This window comes from Formica exsecta, unplaced genomic scaffold (assembly GCF_003651465.1).
Source record: "Formica exsecta isolate Colony F162 unplaced genomic scaffold, ASM365146v1 scaffold194, whole genome shotgun sequence".
Lineage (NCBI taxonomy): Eukaryota > Metazoa > Arthropoda > Insecta > Hymenoptera > Formicidae > Formica > Formica exsecta.
The window spans coordinates 213,036-229,480 of record NW_021849240.1 but is presented as its reverse complement, the minus strand read 5'-3'; the positions used below and the strand labels follow the sequence as shown (position 1 = coordinate 229,480).

The following is a 16,445-nucleotide window of genomic DNA, read 5'->3' as shown; positions in this document are numbered from 1 at the left end:
GTTAAATTATCCTTTTGCACATCGTGTCTACATCTTAGCTATTGATAGGCATGTGAAAAAGATGAGAGAGAAAGAGTGAATAATGCTATGTAATAGGTGAAAGAAAAAAAAAATGACACAAGAGGTACAGTACGTGTTTTCCGTGCTTTGTCTAGGTCGAAACTGCGACTAATCCTAAAAGCGTGTTTATCTCATTCATCTCGACTGTACGAAACGCAATTCACTTCCCTAACAGATAATACATAGTATTGTGAGGCCCATTTTGCTTATTTGTGGTTTACCCCTAACGCACTTTGCTCTATTTTCACAATTCTAAATACAATCGCAAATTTTCTGTCATGTTCGTAGGCCCGTCTCTTTTTCTTTCTTAAGAAACGAAAATCATTTCTCTTCTTTGTTTCCCTATGATATGTAGGATGCGATGAAAGCTTTAGGGTAATTAGCCCTATAATCTAGTGATGCCCTTATTCGATGAAGAGTGGAAACGATCAGGCATACGATCCATTCGATAATTTCGTTCTCGTATCAATCGCGTGAGAAAAATCTTGCAAAACGCTACTTGGAACATGAATATTTTTACAAAGCTCAAATCCAATTTTATCAATAAATCCTAATGTTATAAAATTCCTGTGTGTGTCTGTGTGTGTGTGTGTGTGTTTTGAATATTTGGAAAAAATTTTAAAAGTGCGTAAATATTATACGTGTTATTATATTCTTAGTGTCAACGTGTAAGTTAATATATTTGATAGGTAGTAAAATTCCAGTTTCTCACAAGTATAAAGAACTTATCATATGCATACCCTGCAATTTTACTACACACACACACACAAAATAATTATTTATATATTATTCCAAAATTTTCAAAATAAGATAAAGTACATATATAAGACAACGTAAAAAACGTTATCGTATTTCATAAATTGTGTATTGACCGAAAAAAAATTTTAAGTATCATTAACACTTTCATAATTATCATTGTAATTATTCATTCAAAGCAGCGTTTAATCATCTTTCTCGGTATTATTCACAATTATCTACAACTCGCACACATTTGTTTGAGAAAGATAATACCTACATCCTGGATGGGATATGTGTTCAGAAGGATTTTTAATGATATACATATTTCGATAAATACACGAGAAAAGCTATGGTCGAAAATACATGTATACATGTGACCATGTATATGACGTGTATGTTCCATGCGTGTATGTGTATGTGCTTGTGCGTGTCCCGCTTCCTCTCTAAAGCGTGTTGCATGATTCACATGCGCCTTGTTCATATGATAAATAAAACGTGATTCATTATTTACAAGCAGCGTCTCCGTCTCCCTCCTCGACTTTCTCCGTTTAATATGATTTTAATCCCTCTTGTGTGTTCGAAACTCTCTCGAGAGTAACGCGTTTTATGATTGTTTAATCATTATTAATAATAACTGTTTCGTTATTATATACAGGTCATCTCGTTGCTCGAAAATTCTTCTTCTCGAAGAAGAAACTTGACTTTTCTCAACATTGTTGCTTGAAGTCGAGAGAAATTTCACACAATGTGGTGAAAACGATATTCTTTTATATCACGGCGTAATTGTAAAATTGATCTCCCTAGAATTTTAATTGAAAAAATTTAAAATTTGCACACAATTTTAAACACTAAACTGCATAATATTCTCTTTATTAATATTAAAATCGCTAATTACAGAAAATAAGAAATAAATATTGTAATTTTACGTTCAAATATAAATTTTTCCGTAAAGGCTTGTTTTAGATGATGATGAAACTAATTAAAAATCTACATTTGTCAAAGAGTGTGATCGTATGTATAGTAACCTTGAAAATATTACATTTAACAATGAAACATAAGAAGAGCACAGCTATACGACAGATACAACGTTTTCACCACTGAAATCTTTCGCATTAGATTGATCGTGATCGCGTCGATGGCGAGACGGATTGACTACGCTTACATATTTTGTTAACATACCGACTATCAGCTATTATTATCTGTTCAGGGTCATTGAGCACCAAAAGGAATGACAGTACATTATTAATCTCGGTTTTGCTTCATTTTTCAGCGACTATTTACATACTAACACTCTGCACACGTATGTCGCGATTAGTGACTCGAGGAATTCGACTCTTTCGCGATTTTCTCGCGCGTCTTCGGAAAAGATTCTCCGCGGATCGTCCGGTATCCGGAAAGACGAAGGAAGAGCAACGTAAATCGTAGTCAAAATGAGCTGAAAATTATTTCGAGATTTTTTTTTAAGCGCCGCGCCCTGTCGATCGCTTTGTAGTATTAAGAAATCAGAGGCACCGACGGTACACTCGAGTTTCTCTCACAATCAGATCGAAATCCGATCGTCCTTGTAACTTAAATGATACATAGGATTTCTCAATGATACCACCATTATTATCTTAAACGAAAGATACGCGATATAATGGTCATTGCAAAATACTTTTTCCCATCAGCTAAACTAACAGCATTCGCGATCGATCCATCCGTATATACGTTGATTTAATTTTTTTTTTTTTCATTAAAAAAGATTGTTCTTAAATTTTTTTCTTGATGAAATTTTCGCAGACATTAACGCTTTGCCAATCTAACAATAAGACAATTCAATTTACGGCTTATCGATCATCGGTGATTGATGAACGGTCTTTACGAAGGATCGATCGCCGATGTGGATGTGTCACTCTCGTAAAGATTCGAGGACCTTGGGAGAAATAGCTAAAACTATATATATATAGTATATAAGTATTAATTGTAGAAAGTTCGATAATTATAGTTCATTTACGTACGAAATTTATGCTGTCGGAGCGCGGAAGAAAAACCGATGCGTCCTGCTATGTTCTGCTTCTAACTTATAGAAAAATCATGGAAAAATTTTTAGTTTTTCTTTCTTTCTCTTTCTTTCTCTATCTCTCTTTTTTTAGAAACGTTTCAGTATGACAAACGTGGTCCATCGTATATATATTTATATGTTAGTGCTAATCGTAAGATTCGATGAGAGAGAGAGAGATCCATAAAACTTGTATTCATGATTTTGTATAAATGTTTGAAAATTTCTTATAATGTCATTATTAATATTGCATGCGATAATGTAATGTACAAATGAAGTACGCAATAGCGTTCATATATTATTAAGCTTAAAAACACGTGAAATTTGTGCGCTCTTGTAGTCTCTCATAGTTACAAATTGATTTGTTTGGTCAAAAATTTTTGTGTAAATATATAAATCAATATATTTTTTTTTTAATTAATCGCCACGAATAAATAATTATATTATTGATTATAGAAATTAAAACAAAAAGTGATGAATAAAATATATTATTTTTGTTAGTATAAGATTTAATTTTTTCAAAGACGTTTTGAAAATGTCAGATTTCAAAAAAATATGTAAAATATCTAAGAAGTGTGTTTTAATTATTAATCAAATTATTTTTTTATTATAAATTATTAATTTAATGCAAATAAAAAGAAATCTACATATGTATCAAGCCTTCTTATATAAATGTCTCGATAAGGACCATTCAATCGATATAAATTCTAAAATCGAGAATACAAGTATTTGGATCTGTTTAACGCGAATTCCCTCACAATAATAATAATTAGTCGATTAAAATGAAATGCGATTGCATGAGTGAATCGGGTAATGTGAGCACGTTAAAAAATTATATTTGTATATCGATATTACGCCTCTTGCTCGTTTACTGCCCGATATTTTTTCTCTCATGTAGTTATTTATTTTCGATACTTCCATCATTTTATAATTGTAATTATAAGCAAGTCCTAGCAAATTTCTAACGTGGCTCTCGAGCGTATTTAACTAACTTTTTTCTGTCCCCACAAATTTTGTTGTAATTCATGTCTTTCCGAATTTTCCGTTCATCTAACCCGATTTATTTAAATGTTTTTATATCTTTTCTAAATGCTGCTAACTTTGCGAATCGTCTGTTTGTAATGAGAAACTAAACTCGACCATATAATTGCAACCAATCAATAATGCGCGATTGGAATACTCTTTGTTTTTTTTTCTACCATCTTTTGGTATCGCGAGGGAGGTGATATGAAGAGAAAAAAGAAAAGAAAAATGTTAGGATCACTTGTGGAAAAGTCGAGAGCACAAATTACTGCATCTGTGGGCTACTGCTGCTCCATAACTAGCTCGATTCGATCAAGAGATTATCCTTTGCGAGCGATACGAGAGGACTCTGGAAGGACCTCGCGTAACATCCAGTTTATGACGCGCGAAAATAGAGATAAAATTATTACAATATCATTTATTGCTGATACGGGATGCACGACGATCCCGATGAATAATATTCTTTAACGACCTTCCACTATTTTGCCGATCCTTCGACTAGCTACTGCGCTTGCCACGTTTTCTTCTCGTCAAAAAAAAGAAATTGACGATGCGGAAAATTGCATGCTTATGAAGACTTTATAACATTGATATCCAATACTTGTAAGTTTGTTAAATATTTAATAGTTATTTTTAAATATTCTTGGCTATTTTTTCAAATATATACTTGGACGTTCTTAAATACGCAAATGTCCTGCAAGATCCAAAAAATATAAATATTGCTAGTTGTATTTAGATATCTAATATTTAGATATCTACACTTTGTATAGAAATGTGCGATTTTAGAATCTCCCAAATACGTAATAATTGTTCAATAAGGACTAAATATGACTTTCTCCCTTGTTGAAGGATTTTAATTTACGATTTTGGACGAAGGACCTGCACTTGTTTTTAGCGAAAGAAACTAACTTGAACTAACTCACTGACCATGTCCTGTACTTCCTCGCGATCGACACGTATCGCGGCTTGCTAAGTCTCGGTTAATATATATAATTATATAAAATTGCGGCAGTGTGCTTTCACGTATAATAGTTAAGTTAATCTTACTCCCATACATATACACACATATGCACATACATTCTTTCTTTCTCTTTCTTTCTTCGCGGCATAATTGATTTATTACTAGAATCAGGACAGCGAGGAATGCTGGATACCGTCTTTGTGTTTGTCTGTCTCTCCTTCGTGATATATTAATCGGTCAATCATATCGAAAAACAAAGAGATACATGGGTCATATTAATAAACTTATTCGTTTCAGAGTATATAAAGTCTAAAGCGCAAATATTTCAAATTAAATTACGTGTTGTGGATACTGTCGCTCAACTATTTAAAAAATAATTCATACAATTCACATTATATATCAATACATATACATTTTTTCTACAACGTTAAGAAAGTAATCTTTCGCAAACGGCAATTCACGTTTGTTTTACTCAATATGATTATTCAATACCTCTACGAACAAGTAGATATGATAGGAACTACGTGACGTCTCAATCTGACGAATAAATCTAATTAAAAATTTGCAGCAAATTAATTTTACAAAAAATTATATATCTAAATATCTAAATTTATTTATGAATATATATTTTATTAGATCTCTGCGAGTAAAGGTAAACGATAATTTATAGTGAAAATGTAAAACGTCAGCATTGGACAAAATTTTGGTTCGAATGCTTCGAACGAACAAAGAAAGAAAGAAAATGAATCTCTCGGTCTTGAAAAAAGAGAATATTGCGGTATCCGGCATTCCCTCGCCCATGCACATCGAACGACAATCATACGGTCTGGGGCTGGATATACATAATTAGGATTACAGCAAATCATATATATATATATATATATACGTATGTATATATATGTATATATACACATTACACTCAACTATACAATTAGTCTCAATTTCGCGGATACTTCTCCTCCCTTCTTAAATATCCGCGCGATAACACTAACTGTGCGAAAAGAAGAGAATATAGACGTATTTATATATCTATTTATACGTGCGTGTTTATACAGATTACAGTGCATCTTTTTTATGTTTGCGAACCAAACCACGAGTGTGAGATCGTGCGACGATGACGATAATGATGGCGATGATGCGTTACAGTGATAATTATGACGATGACAGGCAATCGCGATCCGCTCGTGGCTTTATTCTGAATTCGTAGTGCGTATTTTATCGTCGTCCAATTGTTCTTAATAAGGGCGACATTTGCGTGTCTACGTTTCACCCTCCCTTTTTCTCCGTCTCTTTTTCTTTAATCGTTTGTTATTTTTCTATTAGACTATTTGCATATCTCTGCTCTTTCTCTCTTTCATTCTCTCACAATCCGCGCGATAACACTAACTGTGCGAAAAGAAGAGAATATAGACGTATTTATATATCTATTTATACGTGCGTGTTTATACAGATTACAGTGCATCTTTTTTATGTTTGCGAACCAAACCACGAGTGTGAGATCGTGCGACGATGACGATAATGATGGCGATGATGCGTTACAGTGATAATTATGACGATGACAGGCAATCGCGATCCGCTCGTGGCTTTATTCTGAATTCGTAGTGCGTATTTTATCGTCGTCCAATTGTTCTTAATAAGGGCGACATTTGCGTGTCTACGTTTCACCCTCCCTTTTTCTCCGTCTCTTTTTCTTTAATCGTTTGTTATTTTTCTATTAGACTATTTGCATATCTCTGCTCTTTCTCTCTTTCATTCTCTCACACTCTTTCTTTCGCGCGATCATCATTTTACAGCTTTAGACGTATAATAATACTGGCTATTTTTTACTCGTTTTTACGTTTTCTTTTTAAAAGTATAATTAATTAATCGTAGCATTTCTTTGTTTACTCGTAATTATTATCATTTTCGGTCAGTTTTTCTTGCGGTAACCACTTCTTTCTTTTTTTATGTTCTTTTTTCTTCAATTACGATTCAATCTCGGACAATCAATCGACCGGTATTGATACAATAGCCAGTTGATTGTCCGGTACTACACCCTTGATGCAAACATGTTCAAACGATACCTACGTGTCCTATTGTCGACATGTTGAAACACCGTCGTGTCTTCGCACTCTCTCTTCCCCAAAGTATATATAACATCTTTATATGTATATTATGTATATCGTCTAGTTTAATTGTTTGTTAATTTGTTTGTTTGTCGATTTGTTTGTTCATGTATCCTTTTGTTCTGTATACGAGAGCTAGCTAACGCTACAAGTAATAGTCTTTTATCAAAAGCACACGTAATATCGTGACTAGTCTACATATGTATATATAATATGTATATATAGTATATTCGCATATAAACTGATTATTATGTATGCCACGTGCGCATCCTCGTTGACCGGCTCGCTTGTTTAAGCTCTGTGTATTGTGTTATCATTGTGTGTCATGTTGATGATAGTGAGATGCCGACGATGACGATCGCGGAGGGGCAACCTTGTTTCTACCTCCTTCTTTTCTTCCACCTTTTTTTCCTTTCTCATCTTTATGTAATCTCCCGGAAAAGAGCATCGAGGGCAAGATGTATGCGATGCATTTATTTGCAATCTACTATCTGCTTTAAGAGATCATGACTCGAAAGGTCATAACTCGGAGAAACTTCCATAATGTATGGAGGACTGAACGTGTTCGATTGTTGGAATTGCTTTCCCAGTAGTGACTTTCTAACATAGTAAATACCCTCTTTCTTGTTGCGGAACTTGTTTTATCATTTCGATCCGGTTCTATTTATCCGGGCTATTGTTGCGTCTGACAGAACGAACGTGTCTTTGATCTGCCTTCTTATAATGAGTAACAGTCGTAGCACTCGCATCTCTTCGTTTGATAGCTTGATTATTTCAGTAATGCATTTCAGTAACGCATTTCATACATTTAAATAAATACATGACTATTATAAATTTATAAATCGCATACTTTATCTTTTTACGAAACTCAATTTTTTAATTAGAAAATGAGACGTAACATTCAAGGGAAGAATTTAGTATATCGTTAGTTTTAATTTCATAGCTACATAGCAGTTCTTTAGCACAATTTGGCTATAATAACCGAACGAGGTCATCTTCCCATCTCTACCTCTTTTGTTTTGTTCCCTTTCCGTTTAATTTTAACAAATCTTTCTCGCAAGCAGCCATGCCCAACACAATTGACTAAAATCAATTAATCGCGATAGTTTTCGATCGAAATGTGCAACAAATGTGCAATTCTTACGAATCGACATTCGAGTATTAGCACCGTGCACACACAGACCGGGAAAACTTGTGTCCGAAGGCTTACTCACTTTGACATGTTTCCTATCTCGTATCTATAAAACTAAACAATTAATCCGAGAACATTTACAGGACGATCTTATGAAATTAACGAGTAATCTCTATTTTCTTCACAATATTCCATTTCATTTTCTGGGTTGATCGACCTATCCTTTGGGCCATACGTCCAACTTCGATGAACGAAGCAATACGTACAAAGTCACGAAGCAGTCCTCAAACTTTGGAGTACGTTTGTTCGCGAAAAGTCGTCTCCTTTCGCAGCCTCTTCGTTACTCACTGCGTTCATTGCCCGCGCGATGGCAGCGATTAATGCGTTTTAGGTATGTGCTGATGTCGATCGTCGTCGCTCGCCTCAACATCACCTTCGACGCCCTTCTCACCCTCTTCGGGATGGTGGGGATTACCTTCTTCGGTGTCGACGCTGCTCGTCGGCGTTATCTGCTCGACACCAGCACCGGCACCGGCACCGACGCCGACGCCGATACTAATTCCGCCTGACGCGCTCGACGTCGTCGTCGTCGTCGTTGTCGTCTCGTCGCTCTTTTCGTATCCTAAATTGCCCAGGAGGCCCTTGTTAATCGGCTCCGGCGAGGCCTCCGACTCCTCGCTACTAGGTGAACCGGGAGATGAGACTATCACCTGCGCGTACAAAATGGACCCACCGTCAAGGTGCGTCGGTTAGTCGCGCACGATGCCGGAATTCCGGCTGTATTTATACACGAAACTGATCAAATGTTTTTTAAAAGTTCCATAAAATTTTTCTTCTTATAAAGCGGCGGAAAGACGACGAATAAGATATAAAAACAGAATTAGATAGTTTACTATCAGAAAGAGAGATGCGAATAATATTATAATATATAAAATAATACGTATAATAATATTTTCTGCAATTTTTTGAAATTTTTTTGGGACACTTGACCAATTTCGGGAATCGCTGTAGATATTCTCTGATATATTACGAAGAGATAGTTTCCAATCTTAAACTCAACAATGCATAAAATTTATATTTTTAAGTATTGTTCAATTTATGTTATGAACAAAATCTGATATATATTTTCAGAAATTTAATATTTGTGCAAAATTGCTATTTTTAAATCAATTCTCCATAATTTTGCGGATACCAGAGAGTCGTGGAAGTGAATGCAATTGTGAACATACGTAGAAATATGTGCTACATTAATATAAACAAGTATTTACAATATTCAGTATATATGTCGGTAACATTTAGATTGCGATGAAACGTGATGGCATGAAGGTAGAATGAGAGTTACATGAATGATACGTTTCTCTGATATCTGAATCGGGCCATGCATGTGACAACGAACTAAAATAGCGGATGTACATGATAATGAAAACGATAAACGATAATAACGATGATACCTGTGCAAGAAGCGGCGTCTCTGTGCTGTCAGCGGTTTGGTAGAGCCGGCAATTTGCGCTTGCTCTGAAGAATACGTGCCCAAACGAAAAAAGATAAAGAAGACAACGTAAATTGTTATTATAATAGGAATGACGTTGAAACTATATACACAAAATATGTATATATGTATATATATATGTATATATGAATATGAAAGATATAGAGATGACATCGAGACATGCACGAAGGCATTTCATATAAATGATATATGTAAAATATATGTACATGATAAATGTATGAAACTTAAATCGCGAGATATGATGATCAATGATAATGATAATGAATGGCAATCATAAATCATTTTGGCTAGCAATGATTTTCAGAGCACAGAGATTAAGCTTTTCCAGCCAGAAATTAATTTTTTCGAGAATAAATCATTCTTTTCTTTATAATAAAATATGATACAATCTTTCAAATTATATACTTTTCAAAACATTACATACCAAAATGCTTGCGAGTTTACTATAAATAAAAGTTCTCCGATTGAAATGTTATCATGAATGATTGAACATTTGATGTACATATAAGCAGGGCGAATGAATGATCACTAAATGGCATAGATTCGATTTCATAGAAGCGCATCGCGCGATTGTCTGCGAAGCGAACAAAGAAGAAATAGAATCAGTACTTTGCCTACCATGCTGTTCACAACGTTTCAATATACATAGAACATGAAGAAAAGCGAGAATAAAGGAAACTGAGTATATACGTTTAGAATATCTGACAGACATATTCTCGGTTGATTTTTCTAGTTGCAAAATTTCTGATAGCTCGAGGAGAGATTTACGCAAATATATAAATTCACAGAAACTAGAAAAATCAATGTTTTTAATCCTAAACAGTGTAAAATATATTACTTACATAAAAATGTCGAAAGTTGACACTCTCTTTCTCTGTGTGTCTCTCTGACCCAATATATTATATTTAATAATAAATGTTTATTTGTCACATATTTTTTAGCTTGCGAGTTTACTATAAATAAAAGTTCTCCGATTGAAATGTTATCATGAATGATTGAACATTTGATGTACATATAAGCAGGGCGAATGAATGATCACTAAATGGCATAGATTCGATTTCATAGAAGCGCATCGCGCGATTGTCTGCGAAGCGAACAAAGAAGAAATAGAATCAGTACTTTGCCTACCATGCTGTTCACAACGTTTCAATATACATAGAACATGAAGAAAAGCGAGAATAAAGGAAACTGAGTATATACGTTTAGAATATCTGACAGACATATTCTCGGTTGATTTTTCTAGTTGCAAAATTTCTGATAGCTCGAGGAGAGATTTACGCAAATATATAAATTCACAGAAACTAGAAAAATCAATGTTTTTAATCCTAAACAGTGTAAAATATATTACTTACATAAAAATGTCGAAAGTTGACACTCTCTTTCTCTGTGTGTCTCTCTGACCCAATATATTATATTTAATAATAAATGTTTATTTGTCACATATTTTTTAAATCTTTGATTCAAAATCTGTATTTTCTTTACATAAATTTATTTAAATTTTTAGAAAAAGTTAAGATATATAATAATTGTTATTTAGAATAAAAAAAATAAAATAATTTGCAATCGAGAAAGTCAGAGCCTGCTCGTACTGTTTAGGATTAATATTTTCTTAATAATAAATTCTCGAATCGAACTCGAATCGAACTCGAAGAGATGCACGAAAAATGACGGATTCACCTGTCGAGGTTTGACCGGTGGTGGAGGACGAATGGAGGGCCCGAGGACTGCGGCTGCCGTAGTTTGGGGTTGATGATGAAGTGAGGGTGGCTGCTGCCAAGGCAGCCCTGTGCGTCCCAATGTTCCTTGTAGTTGCGCCTGTAGCTGTTGTTGCACCAATTGCTGCGCCTGTTGCAGATGCTGCTGACTGCTGCTGCGCTCGACTGCTGGCATAACTCGAGGAAGTGTTGAACCGGCTGAAGAAGTCTTCCGAACTGTCTGTGAAATTAGCTACTGATTACTCGGCTTTTAGCTAATGTTTTCTTCTTAATGCATGTCGCTTTGCATATATAACGCTTATAAAAACGTTATTATTTTTTTTCTTACATTCTTGCGCAGCGTTTTAAGTCAAAATTCAAACTTGACTAAATCGCGCGGAATGCATGAAAATAATTAGCTTAAATTCGCGAAAAGACTGATTCTTTACAGAGATACATTAAAAACAAGTACATTACCTGACTTGACCGGCCAAATCTCCAGCAGATACTTAAGTACGGCTATCGGTTGTTGGAAATCCAGCGGGGGTGCATTTTCGTCCGAATGTAACATTAATACCGGGCCGAAGCAAACGGCAAGACTTGCTGGTGACATTTTATTGCACTGTGACACCACCATCGCCAGATGATCCAGCAAGTAAATCAATGTGCACTATTGCCAATTAATAAAATTAGATAATTAGAGAAATTAATAATCTCAGCAAAAATCTCGTTATATTAATTTTTTCATTTCTCTGTTGTAATTAATGCATTTAAAAGTGAATTATGCATAAATACGTACCCTATTGACCTTAGGCAAACAATCTAGTATACTGAACATAAGTTTAGCATTGCCCTGCGGGTCGTCTGGTAAACAGACGGCCAGTGCATCGACCATCATTTGGTAGAGGCACTTCGTGAAGAGAGGTTCCGGGAGTTCTCGTAAATAATCTTTCAGAACGCCTGAAAATAATGTCGCGGTCACAAATTAGTCATTTTGCGTCATTTCGCTTATTCTCGAAACAATTTGACGTATTTAATACGCGGCGTATTACCAGTGATGACATTGATATCCGGTACGTTGTCGGGCGATAGATTCACGGACCGTGCGTTCCTTTCGAAAGCTTCCCTAAGTATCCTCTTCTTAGTCGCCGAACCGCAGAGTCTATACAAACCTGTTGCACGAAATAATGTGACGATTCTTGTCGCAATATTTTTGAAATTTATTTTTATATTTACCAATGATATCGAGCCCTCTTCTCTCAACCTCCTCGACGCAACGCCATACGATAATCGGAATGTTCGGGACTCCCATCGCCAAAGCCGTGGAAACTCCACCGGGAACTCCGCCAGTCTTAGTTTCTCGACTTACCTAATCATTAAAAAAAAATATCGAAAATATAATTATATATATTTTTGAGTGAACATTGAAAATTGACATAGAAAAAATTAATTTTTTAAAATTGTAAAAGACGGAAAACTTACCACTGTATCCAGATCAACTCCGAAAAGAGGTGCGACTCTTGTAGCTAAAGATATGACCGGTAGACCTCTTCGACGGAAAGTTTGTTGAGCGTCGGTGTATCGCAGTTTTAAGTAGATTGTACCGCGTGGTTCGACTTTGACAGCCAGTTGATGCTCCGGCGACTCTTTCAGCAGACTCGCTAAATGCACCGATCCCTTGTAACAGAGTTTATGCCTGTACTGCGGGTCCCAAGAATAAACGAGCAGATCCAGCTGCCTATTGCCTACGAGATCCAGCTCGAAGGTTTCGTCCCAGTCGAACATTAAATCGCCGGTTCGCACTACTGTTCGCGCTTTGTGCACTCTGTCGCACTCCAGTACGCAATACAAGTCTCTCAAGCCACAACTAGCTGTAATTATTTTTGACAAATTAATAGATTTATTTAAATAAAATTATTCATAACAGCGTAATATAATATAAATTTTTTATATTGAAAATTAGCAATTAAATTGCGTTGCTCGAGTGTGTGAAATCAGCATGAAAAAAAATGTAAATGAGTAAAATAAAGCGAGTAAAATATTGCCGACTTTGGATGAAAAACGTCCATAAACATAAAATTGTCTCATCTGACGAACCTAAATTCGGTTGACCGGAGGGAGTGGAAGGTGTAGTAGCAGCCGATGAGGTCGTAGTCGTTCGAAGCCCGCGTCCCGCTAAGAGATGGACCGACAATAATCCGCTAACTCCGCTCGCGAAATCGCCACCAGTCGTCTCCCCGAGTGAACTCAAAAGGGAGCTCGTTGAGCTCGGAGTGCCCACAGTCGGCGGCTTCTCTATTTTATACTTGAGGAACTCTGAATAGAAAAAAAAATTCTTCAACATTCTTGCTTTTAAGAATAAAACATTATAAACGAAGAATAGAATAAAATAGACTAATTAGTTTCACCTGCAGGATTAATATCTAGCAGTATTTGACCCTGAGTTCTAGTAGGCGTTGGGGTAGGTATGCTCCTCGTGGACTCAAGGTCCAACAGATTTCTAATTCTTCTGACTGATGTCGCCCTTTGGCTCGCGGAGCTCGTTAACGACGGTTTCTGGGTCACGAGCGACGAGCGTGCGCTCGACGCTACCGAGGCTGGCCTTGGATTCGTTGTACCTCGATGACACGTCGAGCTGATTGCCGTTGACGCTCTGAGATTTGCGAGATTGACCTGTTGGGCCGACGCCGATCTCGTCGACAGGCGATCGAGAGTGCTCGAGAGCGGTCTATACCCACCATAACTGCCATACTCACCCTACATGAACCAAGAAAATAATTTACTTTATTAACATTCGATTTAAGTAGATGAGTTTATCTTTATAATATATTTCTCTTAAGAATAAAGATTATATTAACTTATTTTTTATTTTAAAAGATTTATTACTTGATATTTAGTACATTGAAATTTTATTCGATCGAATAGATACGTTATAAAGTATGAATAAATTTATGATATATTGAAAAATATTGAAAAATAATTACAAATTTTTATCCGAAAGCGCCAATATAAATACAAATTTATAAATATAAGCTAAAGGATATAGATTTTTTAACGTTGAAATCATTAAAAATTTGAATGAATAAAATTTCAGTACTAAATACGAAGTAATAAATCTTTCAAAATAAAAAATAAGTTTATATAATCTATATTCTTAAAACAAATGTGTTAAAGATAAAACAACGAATCATGATGTTATTTGTGTACTTAATAATAAACGATAGAAAATCAAACAAGATCTATCATCACATTAAATTATTCAACAAAATTAATATGATAAAATTAACGATTGATTACAGAAGTTTCGAGTTTATTAATCAGTTTACGCTATACCTGATTGACGGCTGCGTGAATATTCTCGGCGCTGTATGTGTAACGAGGTGGTCTACTCGTGGTCGCCCTGATCTGCTCGTACAAGGCGCTGGTGCTTGGCGTGCGACTTAGCCAGGCGCGATACTCGTCCGACGTAAATACGCTCGGCGAGGACGGTATCCTGCCTGTTGCGATTTATCGACACGGTCAATCCACGGTAAGTAAACTGTGTTCTCAGTTATCGTCTTCATTATTTAAGCTTACCTCTGTCACGCCTGATGGAAGGCAATTCCGGCGCCGATAAAGCGCCGTCGCTGTCCTCTTGATCGATCAGGCCCGACGCGACCGTGCTGAGACCCGATCTGAGACCGGGTTGCTGAGGCAACGTCCGACCGCTTCGTGGTAACGAGTTTGACCTTAAACCTGTATGACAAATTTCCTAATTTATGGCGCTCGCTCGAAGAGAATTGCATTTTGCCAGAGGCTTTAGATTTAAGGCTATCGAAATGCTTAAACCATTTGCAATCTATATCAAAGCAAACTTGGCAATTTTCTAGATACTCCAAATATTGCATTATAATTAATAAACCATTCTCAGAATTTTGATAAGATTCTAATAAATAATATAAATTAATTGTTATATCAAACTACGCGCTAATGAAGCTAAAATGCAAACATAATATTTGCTTATTTGGAAAAAGTTATTTGGACCGCACAGAGTTTATTAATCGCAATCAAAATCTAAATGATACGATTTCCGAAAGAAAGCGGAACATAATTTAAACTTGAATTATTTCGATTCACCTGAGGAACTCTGACCGATTTGTGACCTCGAGAGGGTAGCTAAATGCGATACGACGCTACTTTGAGGTGGATTGTTCATGTTGTGCCTATAATAGTAATACGCTGATTTCGGCGAGCTGGAGCACGTAGCCTCGGTGTCGGAGGCATAGTCCAATGAAGGTCGATGTCGCCTCGTCAAGGTGCCAAATTGTCCTTGTCTCTGCGCGGCGGACGTTATGTCAGTCTGTCCACCATACCTCGTATTGTAACGTAATGCTGATGTACCTAATAATGACAGAAAATTGTCTTAGAATATAACAAGCGTATAAATCTAATATATCACAGAAAGAAAATAATTAGATTACATTTTTTCTTAATTTCTCTCTCTCTCTCTCTCTCTCTCTCTCTCTGTTTTTAAAACATATTTGACTCTTGGAAAATAAATTTCTCTAGATATATTATCCATTGCATATTTTTTCAAAACATTATTATATAAAGTAATATATCAAATTTGAGAATAAATAAATTACAAGAGTATTCTCCAAAATTTATTCTGGAGAACAAATATAAGAATGTGGAAAGGCACAAATACTGACGAAATTTGTCGCTTGTAAGTCTCGAAAGCCTTGCGTTGGACCGTAAATCAATTCATTACGAACCTGATTTCAAGCTGGATCTAAGAAGGGTATGTCGCGCCGGCGTCGTGATACTTGTATAATCGACTCGGGGTAGGTGCTGGTCGGAACCGCTTCTCGGCATAATCCTTCCACTTCCGGTGTGCTGGCTGAAGCCGTAATGAGTCGATTGCGCGGTTTGACCCGACAACCTGCCGCCGACTGATTGCATTCCGCCACCCGTCGACATACGTCGGCCATTCGACGAGGGCATCATGGGCCCCGTGTAGAAGGGGTGTACCTACACTCGCATGATCACACAAAAAAGTTTTAATCACAATCCATAAACATCGCGTAAGTAGATTTCTTTAAGATTGCAAATCGCTGTGAATTATAAATATTCCCGTTTCTTCCGCTAAAAAATACCTTACGTCAATATCTTATACAGTTTCTTATACATATATATATATATATA

At 35.9% G+C, this 16,445-nt stretch overlaps 1 protein-coding gene across 1 annotated transcript in view; it reads right to left on the bottom strand.

The window, feature by feature from the left end:
* Positions 1-6,534: 6,534 nt before the first annotated feature.
* Positions 6,535-16,445, bottom strand: part of LOC115234130 (rho GTPase-activating protein 100F) — a 56,179-nt gene continuing 46,268 nt past the window's right edge. The window contains exons 8-20 of the mRNA XM_029804909.1: positions 16,016-16,271; positions 15,378-15,641; positions 14,838-14,996; positions 14,595-14,758; positions 13,670-14,018; positions 13,359-13,577; positions 12,744-13,132; positions 12,498-12,630; positions 12,314-12,433; positions 12,061-12,221; positions 11,739-11,931; positions 11,245-11,498; positions 6,535-8,767 (exon numbers count right to left, since the gene is read on the bottom strand). Coding sequence (XP_029660769.1) covers positions 8,435-8,767; positions 11,245-11,498; positions 11,739-11,931; positions 12,061-12,221; positions 12,314-12,433; positions 12,498-12,630; positions 12,744-13,132; positions 13,359-13,577; positions 13,670-14,018; positions 14,595-14,758; positions 14,838-14,996; positions 15,378-15,641; positions 16,016-16,271 — 2,994 coding nt within the window. The 3' untranslated portion in view covers positions 6,535-8,434. The remainder of the gene's footprint in view (positions 8,768-11,244; positions 11,499-11,738; positions 11,932-12,060; positions 12,222-12,313; positions 12,434-12,497; positions 12,631-12,743; positions 13,133-13,358; positions 13,578-13,669; positions 14,019-14,594; positions 14,759-14,837; positions 14,997-15,377; positions 15,642-16,015; positions 16,272-16,445) is intronic.